Consider the following 9,088-nt stretch of genomic DNA (forward strand, 5'->3'; position numbering starts at 1 on the left):
AGGCTGGACCCTTCCGATGAAGAGCAGCATCAGCTCAACACACTGGCTTCTTCCAGGGCTTCATGCTAAGCGCTAGGCCGCAGCGTAGCTGCAGACACAGCCCTCGCCTGGCCTCTCTCTGCTCGCCATGCAAACTGTGGCAGCAGCGCCCCCCGCAGGCCGCACTGACACAAACATCAACATGCTACATGAGTGGAGGCGCCAGCAGGGAAACCAGAGCGCTGAACACTGGATGCAGCAGCACTCACACGGCTCACACGGCCCTCACACAACGAGATAGGACATTCAGGAAAGGCTGCTGCGCCACCTAGTGGCGGCCAACGTGCTCGCAGGAAATGTTGCAGCAGGGGAAAATGGAGCCATCACAGCTTTTGTTGACGTGCGCTCCATCGTGCACGGACGTCAGCTCAGTCACTCCCTCTTGGTCTTTATCATGAGGTTAATTTTCCTGTAATACGTCAATAAAACATGAACAGTACTGATGCTGCCCCCTGCTGGACCAGAATCTGGGACAGCAACTGGCCTGGCATTTAAAGCAGCTCACACACACACACAGAAGGTGGAGGACCAGTGTGAGTCTGCTGCGTGAAGGCAACTCGTCACCCTGAGCAGCAGCAGGTTAGCAGTTAGCTCATGGCGCCACTAGACTAGCATGCTAGCATGCAGCTATCAACTTGCCTCTCGGGTCTGTTTTATTAGCATTATTAATAGCGCTGCAACCAAAGCCCCCCACAATACCCCCTCAAACCCACCCCCGCAGACAAGCTAACTGGCAGCTAGCCGAGATAGCACAACACTGGACGTTTAAAGGCCAAAGCTAAACAGAAATGTTGCTGCTCTGTAAAGAGACACTTAGCATGCTTAGCATTCAGCTTAGAAGCTCTCCATAAAATTTGATGCGCTACAAAGAGAGACAGCTAGCAATGCTAACAGCTGCCATTAGCTCGCAAAACCCATAAAATCTGAAGAGATCAAATCACCTGTTAGGCTAACAGGTTAGCCTCGAGCTAACGCCACGTGGTGACGCTCTGACTGTTCCCAGTTAGCGCAGAGCTAGCGGCGCGCTGAGCTAACGGCACATCCTGCTGCCTCTCCTAGCCCCGACCCCCCCCCCCCACCCAGGCCCCGCCCACTCCCTAAAAATAACAAACAAAAACAGAAGTTTTATATGTTCTCACGCTAAAATATAATAATATAGCAATAATAATAATAATATAATAATAATCACTATAATAACCACTGAATGGATCCACAGGTTCTACCAGAGCCACACACACACGCACACGCACACGTGCACACACACACACGCACACACACGCACACAGGGTCAGGTGTGTGTGTGTGTGTGTGTGTGTGTGTGTGTGTGTTTGGCTCGGCACAGAAAACGGAGTCAAACTCTGAGACGGGAAATAAAAGAATTTGAAATGAAAAGAACCAGAGAAGCCATTGGCCAATGAAAAACAATCTAGCATAGAGCATGATGGGAAGTGCAGGCAGTTTCTTTTTTTTCTTCCTTTTTTAACACCCCCCCCCCCCCCCCTCCGTTCCTGCAACAGCTGATTGCACTCTCCTCGTCATTGGGGTCACCGTCACTCCGTGATTGGTCGAGAGAACTTCCTGAAGGCGCAGTGGGAGGCGGGTCATCGTGAGGTCACAGGTGGCCGACGCTGATGAGGAGGGGGGGAGGGGGGAGGGCGTGGCCGGCTGGAAGATGTGGTGTGATTGGTCGACTGTCAGTCAGATGGGCAGAAGGCTGGAGGTCGGGGAAGTCGGGGGGGGGGGGGAGAAAAGAATCTGGAGTTGGCACCATAAAAAGTGGGCGTGGCCAAGAGGAGGAGGAGTGAGACGCACCTGTGATTAGAGCAGCAGACAGTTGGCCCGTTTACGGCTCTTCCCTGGCGGAGGAGTCTTCCTGTTGATCTGCCGCACCAGGTCATAGAAGATCTGCACACACACAAACACACACGAGGAGAGGCAGGGTTTAGGTGTGGGCAGGGCTTGTGCGCCCCTCGCTCTCCCTCTCTCTCTCTCTCTCTCTCACCTCGTTGACGTTGATCTTGCTCTTGGCCGAGGTCTCCAGGAAGGCGCAGGAGTTCCACTGGCGAGCGAGGCCCACCCCCGACTCCTTGGCCACCACCCGCTCCACCTCCAAGTCGCACTTGTTGCCCACCAGGATCATCGGCACCTGCGGGGGTCCAGCACAGAGTCAGGGGGCGGAGCCACACCAACCGCCGCACCCTGGCTTCGCCAGCCGCTGCTGGAGAGGGTTCATCGATTGTCTGCTCTGTGAGTGTGTGTGTGTGTCTGTGTGTGTGTGTGTGTGTGTGTGTGTGTGTGTGTTAGCCTAGCCTAGCCTAGCTTAGTGTAAAAAGAAGAACCAGCACTGTGGCAGACAACTGCGTCTGCTACCAGGTGGGGCTCTGAAGCCCGGATACACATCCAGGCTAACACTTCCTCTCTGCTACACTTCCTCTCTGCTACCATTTCTGGCGCTAGGCTATCTTAGACTAGGTTAGGCTAGTTTAGACTAGGTTAGGCTAGCTTAGGCTGGGTGAAGTGTATGGCACTTTATTGCTGTACCAAAAAAACAAAAACAAAAAACAGAAAGCTGAATGAAAATGAGAGGAAGCTGCTTTGAAGAAGTAGAAGAAGAAGGAGTGCATTGTGGGTAACGAGGACGTCTGGGAAGTGAGTGAGTTGTGTGTTTGAAGTTCAACCCAGAAACACTTTGGTGGGGAATGTTTTTTGCAACAAGGAACTGGATCGAAAGTCAGAGCAGCTGAGATGGCGTTTCAGGCAGGAAGTGACCACATCCGTGTGTGTGTGTGTGTCAGAGAGAGAGAGAAAGAGAGAGAATGTGTGTGAGTGTGTGAGAGTGTGTTTGCCGTACGTCCTCGGTGTCCTTGACCCTGAGGATCTGCTCCCGGAGGTCCTGAAGGTCGTTGAAGGTGGACTGAGCCGTGATGGAGTAGACCAGAGCGAAGCCCTGGCCGTTCTTCATGTAGAGGTCCCGCATCGCCGTGAACTGCTCCTGAGGGACACACAGGTGCATAGAGCAGCAGTCAGACAGACAGGCAGACAGACAGGTTGACAGACAGACAGACAGACAGGGACAGACAGACAGTCAGTCAGACAGACAGGGACAGACAGGCAGTCAGTCAGTCAATCAGTCAGACAGACAGGTTGACAGACAGACAGGGACAGACAGTCAGTCAGTAAGGCAGTCAGACAGACAGACAGACAGACAGACAGACAGACGGGTGGTGAGAAAGTTCCTACCGTCCCTGCCGTGTCCAGGATCTCCAACATGCACTGCTGTCCGTCCACCTCCACTTGCTGAGAACAGACAGACAGACAGACAGGCAGGCAGACAGGAAGGAGTCACAAATTGAACGTCTTGCAGGACGTTCTCTGCTCAACCACCTCCTTCCACACGTTTCAAACACAAATGATTTTTATTTTTTTTCTTCTGTTTTGTTTTCTTTTGAATCTGACAGGCGGGCTGCAGTACTCTGACCTTCCTGTAGGAGTCCTCTATCGTTGGGTCATACTTCTCCACGAAGATGCCCTGGACAAACTGGACAGTCTGGAGAGAGACAGACAGACAGAGAGACAGACAGACAGGTGGTGTTAATGGAGCTCTGTTTGTTCTCTATTGAAGGTTGTCAGAATGGAACTAATGTGATACTGACATGTCTCCATTATATCATCTGCAGGACAGCGGCCCATTGTGTGTGTGTGTGTGTGTGTGTGTGTGTGTGTGTGTGTGTGTGTGTGTGTGTGTGTGTGAACAGCAGTGACATCAGTCACTGCAGCTGCTTCATCGGTCACAAGTTGTATTTCTTCTTCTTCCTTTTCTTAAATGGATACCAGCAGCTAGCGGCTAACGGCTAACGGCTGCTCAGTGCAGTGGCATCGGCGTTGTGTGTTCCTGGGTGAAGGTGAGTGAGTTGTGCTGATGTTGTGTTGTGTTGTGTTGTGTTGTTTCCTCCTCACCAGAGCCGACTTCCCCACTCCTCCTGATCCCAGCACCACCAGTTTGTATTCACGCATCCCGACTGTGTGTCTGCTGGGCCACACACACACACACACACACACACACACACACACACACACACACACACACACACAGTGTCAGACGGGAGAGCAAATCATAGTGATAAACTCCTTCAACCAATCACTGGGCAGCAGTATGAGAGCTCCGCCCACCTGCTGCTTGAAAGCACCTAAAGGAAAACTAACAATTATGCACACAAACACACAGACACACAAAAAAAACAACACACACACACACACACAGCCCACGCACTGAAAGGTAACAATTACCCAGCATGCATCCGGGTAGATTGTAAACATGGAAGGTCAGGTGATCGCACAGCTGGTGATGATGTCACAGTGCTGAATGTGTGTGTGTGTGTGTGTGTGTGTGTGTGTGTGTGTGTGTGTGTGTGCATGCATACCAGTCGTGCCTCACGGTGTCACAGCAACGAGAGGCAGCATGACAGAAACATACACACACACACACACTCTCTTATCTTGTCACCATGGTAATCCTGGCAGACCTTTATTAACACAGATGTGTGTGTGTGTGTGTGTGTGTGTGTGTGTGTGTGTGTGTGGGGGGGGGGGCGCGTGTGTGTGGTTTAGCAGGTTTTGCGAGGACCATTTTTCCCTGTGTCTTATTTTACCCCGAGTTCTGGACTAAAATAGGTGTGTGTGTGTGTGTGTGTGTGTGTGTGTGTGTATCATTGTTTTACATCCATCCCCTGAGCAAAATCTACGAATCCTCCATATGACAGTGAGCAGGCTGGTCTGCAGCACTGCAGTCATGCACCAGGGGGCAGTGCAGCAGGATTACAGATGCTCAGCTAGGCTTGGTGTGGAAACACACACGTGTGTGTGTGTCTGTGTGTGTGTGTGCGTGCTTTTCTTTTTGTTAGTTTTGGTTTTAGTAGTCCCTGAGCCTCCTGCAGGCAAGTGAACACCCCACAGGTGGCAGGTGGGCAGGGCCCCGGGCCTGCAGGGCGTGGCGCATGCATGCCTTACTACGTCTCCTGGTTGGCGTGATGCAGCACGCCCGGCCCCCGGCAGCCTGTACGTTTGATTCGCGCCTCCCTGTCCAAACTCTCGGGGAGTCTCGTCTCGTTATTGTTGCCACCAGGGGGCAGCAGGTGACACGCTGGCCACTGGTGAAGCCGCTACAGCTAACGCTGAAGCTAAAGCATCCAAGAGGGCCAATCAGAGGCAGAGTTTTCACCCATAGAGTGGCGTTGTTTGACCAGGAAGACATTGTGACACTGATCAGTAAGGAAGAAGTTTGTGTTTGGATTTGGGAGCTGGAGGAGGAAAAGGAGGGAAGAGCTGGAGGAGGTGCAGGCACTGCAGGGGGAGGAGACAGAGCAGGAGACGGAAGAAGAGAAGCCTCAGGAGGAGGAGTTGGAGGAGGAAGAGGAACATGGGGGAGGAGCTGGAGGAGGAGCAGCAGGAGGAGGAGGAGGAGACGGAGGGACAGATGGCAGCTGCAGGTCGTGTTTACACAGCGGGAGATAAAGGTGTGGAGGCGGAGCTCCCCCAGCAGGTGAGGGGTAGGCCGGACAGGTACAGTGCTGCTCTGTCCGACGGGCCATGAACGCAGCACAATGTTGGCCTACCAAAGTTGGAGAAGATGGATCCCTGAGTCAACCAGGAGACTAGGTGGGGCCTGTCAATACACACGCAGGCCCCACACTGTGTGTGTGTGTGTGTGTGTGTGTGTGTGTGTGTGTGTGTGTGTGTGTGTGTGTGTGTGTCAGTCAGTCAGACAGACAGACAGGCAGACGGACAGACAGTTTCCTCCAAACTCTTCTCTGCAGTTTGTCACAACTCAGCCCACCCCGCCCCACCCCACTTCCTCCAGCAGAGCAGCGGGGTCTTCCGCACATCTGCGGCCGCCTCGGAACGCCCCCGGCCAGCCAGCCAGCCCCGCCAGAAGGCCGCCCATGGCCGGCCCGGAGCCTCCGGAACCTCCGGAGGCAGACGCGGAACACGGAGGGCACTACGGCCGAGGGGCGCGGACAGACAGACGAACAGACAGACAGTCTGTCCGCCTGTCTGTCTCGCCCGTCGCTTCCGCAAACCCAGCCCAGCCCGGCACGGCCCAGCCCGGCACCGGCCTGCCTTCCTCCTGTCTTCCTCCGACGGGCGGCTGTCAGCAGCCGTGCTAAGCGCGACGTGATGGCGGGCGGGAAGAGACGAGAAAAAAAAAAGCGAGAAAAAGAAAAAGCGGCGGGAAGAAAAACAGGAGGCAGGAAGAGAGAGAGAGAGAGAAAGGGGGAAAAGAAGAAGAAGGAGGAGGAACAGAGAGAAGAGAAGCCGCTACTCACCGTCAGCCGCTCCGCCGCTCGCTCTCCGCCGCTGCCGGCCTGCCTCTCTCCGCATAGGTCGCTCGACCAGAGCCGCTCCCTCCTGCTGCCGCCGCCGCCGCGCTCTGACGTCAAGCTGAGTGTCGACGAGCGGTGGCACTGCTTCTTCCTGTGACTTTCACATTAAAAGCATCGCTTGGATTATATATGTATATATAATGTTTGTTTATATTGTAATGTTTTTGTTTGTTTGTTTGTTTTCAGGAAATATGGCACACTTTAATACGTTTTTTAAATATATAGTATATAAGATACCTTTATATTTACAAAATTAAAATTAAATTAAATAGTACTCATGCAGACACGATAGCGCAGTGATTAGCGCTGCCGCCTCACAGTAAGAAGGTCGTGGGTTCGATTCTGGTACTGGGACCTTTCTGTGTGGAGTTTGCATGTTCTCCCTGTGTCTGCGTGGGTTCTCTCCGGGTTCTCCTGCTTCCTCCCACACTCCAAAAACGTGCATATGAGGTCAATTGAACACTCTAAATCGTCCGTAGGTGCACATGTGAGTGTGAATGGTTGTCTGTCTCTATATGGCCCTGCAATGAACTGGCGACTTGTCCAGGGTGTCACCCTGCCAGCAGACCCACGTGACCCTGAGCTCAGTAACAAGCGGGTATGGAAGATGAATGAATGAATGAGTACTCATGCAACAGTGTGAGATTACAAATACTTGGCGTATGTCTCCCTCAGTCGGACCGGAAGTCAATGTGTTTATCCACACTCGGTGGCAAACATGAAACCCAAGAGGAAGTGAGAGGAATGAGAAGGTTTTATTACATTTGTCTGGATGTCAGCGTCTGAGGTGAAGACATGGAGGGGGAAAGCTTTGACATTTATTTTGAAAGTGGCCGAGTCGTCTTGTTCCCTATTCAACTCTAGCTTCGTCATATTTTGGCTCGGTTGTGTCTTCTTTTTTCCTCCGCCTGTGACGTTTCAGCCTCTTCGGCCGCTTCCCGCTGGTCCAAAAAGGCTACATCATGAAACATGTTGTACTCCGGTGTTTGCAACATTCTCTGAGTCACGTGACCTCCTGCCAACGTCACATATATTGAAGGAAACATTTGTTTGAAACGATGGAGTTTGTTTTGTCTTTTTTTTCTTCCAGTTTAGCTCATTTTACTGAAGTACCAGGTTTGGCCACTGTATTATACTTTGTGTGGTGGAACCGTCCTTGACCCTTTAAAAAACACCCTTGAAAATCAACTTAATTAGCTTAAAACTTGTGAATTAAAAAAAAAAATCATTTACAACAAATCGAAGTTATGCTGAAAACACAGTTTGACCCCCTAAATGTCAAGATATTAATTGATTTCAAAATCTTTAGACCTCCTGCTGTCTATAAGGATGGAGGTCAAAGGTCACGGCAAGCCCTGAGGTGACAAAAATTAAACATTCAGTGTACGTGTGTGTCTTGCACCACAGCCAGAGAGCAGCGAGCGTGCCACAGCATGTTCACAGGTACACACCCTGACTCAACATACACACACACACACGCACACACACCAGTGTTTACTAGAGTCAGTCGTAGTGTTGTGAAGACACACCCAAACAGGAAGTAGTTACCAAGAATAGAGCGCCTCCCCGCCCAACCCGCTTCCCTTTTACTGACACACACTTCCTGCATGTGTGTGAACTCGAGCATAGGTTCTAGTATTGCAGCACACCGTAGTGTGTGTGTGTGTGTGTGTGTGCGTGTGTGTTTGTGAAGACTTGAGTCTCACTGGGTGACTCTGCAGGAATTTGAAGAGCTGTGTTTTAAAGCCAGCTCCAGAGAAAAGCTGAAGAGCGTATTTCTTCCTCCAAAGGGAAGTTGTGGAGCCAATCACAGGCCACCTTCGGAAAAAGGGGAGGAGCCTAACAAAAGAAACCTCCACTGAAGGCCTCGGTCTCGAACGAAGCGGACCAATCAGGTTTCTCTTGGGCCAAGCTGCGAAACACTCAGTGGGGTCAGAATGTCAAACTCAACAACGGTCCAACGTTGATATTTATTGAACAGAATCTTCCTCAAGACAGAACAGTGAACCTTTTGGAGCCAAACAAGCTGATATGGAACAAAGCAAAGCTTAATACTGTACACTAAATAATTTGATATTGCACACAAATCCAATTTCAAATGAAAAAAAACTCATCAAATAAATAAAATGTCAATAAAAATCGTATGTCTGTTATGTACTGGCAGCCTTCTGATTTACATTTCAACTTTTTTCCACAGGCTGATAATACATTTAAAAATGACAATAGACTAGTTAAGTCATAATATATCCTTCAAAGAACACCCCATTGTGATTGATACGCCAAAATACCAGCAGAGCATTCTGGGATTTGTAGTATTAGCGGCAGGCTGGCAGCTCCAGCAGTGAGTTAATATTGGCCCCGCGGGCCAAATATAAAGACACTGCGGAACACATTTGGCCCACGGGCCAGAGTTTCGACACCGATGCAGGACAGCAACCCTGACCCTGACACACACTCACACCTGGCCTGTGTGTGAGAGACCGCCCCCTACTGACTATCACAGGGTGCCACGCCATCCTGTCACGGTGTCCAATCCATCCGAGGAGTGCAGAAGGTGGGTGTTGGCTCTGTGGTGCTGGAGCCTCAGCAGGCGGCACTCATTGGTTCCTCATCATGAAGTCACGACCCCAAATTTAATGCAGGAGGACGTTCATTGAAAGATATTATTA

General features: G+C 51.2%; 2 protein-coding genes across 3 annotated transcripts in view; one reads left to right on the forward strand and one right to left on the reverse strand.

Annotated features, from left to right (window-relative positions):
- The window catches only part of lsm8 (LSM8 homolog, U6 small nuclear RNA associated), a 106,023-nt gene that overhangs the window by 45,521 nt on the left and 51,414 nt on the right, over window positions 1-9,088 (forward strand). The window lies entirely within an intron of this gene.
- LOC142900156 (ras-related protein Rap-1b-like) lies at window positions 1,372-6,515 on the reverse strand. 2 transcript variants are annotated; one of them, XM_076044273.1, is made up of 8 exons: window positions 6,363-6,515; window positions 3,997-4,066; window positions 3,518-3,586; window positions 3,280-3,336; window positions 2,891-3,031; window positions 2,042-2,185; window positions 1,852-1,944; window positions 1,372-1,753 (listed from the first exon to the last, which is right to left on the reverse strand). In XM_076044273.1, exons 2-7 carry the CDS (start codon window positions 4,051-4,053, stop codon window positions 1,858-1,860), a joined length of 555 nt encoding a protein of 184 aa, XP_075900388.1. In that variant the 5' UTR covers window positions 4,054-4,066; window positions 6,363-6,515; the 3' UTR covers window positions 1,372-1,753; window positions 1,852-1,857. The 2 variants fall into 2 exon arrangements, with proteins under 2 accessions (XP_075900388.1, XP_075900389.1); XM_076044274.1 differs by having other exon boundaries at window positions 3,997-4,069; window positions 6,363-6,481.

The sequence above is a fragment of the Nelusetta ayraudi genome, unplaced genomic scaffold, assembly GCF_046127955.1.
Source record: "Nelusetta ayraudi isolate G7.1 ecotype Tasmania unplaced genomic scaffold, CSIRO-AGI_Nayr_v1 ptg000079l, whole genome shotgun sequence".
Classification (NCBI taxonomy): Eukaryota; Metazoa; Chordata; class Actinopteri; order Tetraodontiformes; family Monacanthidae; genus Nelusetta; species Nelusetta ayraudi.

Bases quoted from the DNA above. Each gene is read 5' to 3' on its own strand.
- LOC142900156 (XM_076044273.1), bottom strand. From the start codon at position 4,053: ATGCGTGAATACAAACTGGTGGTGCTGGGATCAGGAGGAGTGGGGAAG. The intron at 3,587-3,996 runs GTGAGGAGGAAA...GTCTCTCTCCAG, and splicing joins GAGTGGGGAAGTCGGCTCTG to ACTGTCCAGTTTGTCCAGGG. The intron at 3,032-3,279 runs GTAGGAACTTTC...TGTGTCCCTCAG, and splicing joins TCCTGGACACGGCAGGGACG to GAGCAGTTCACGGCGATGCG.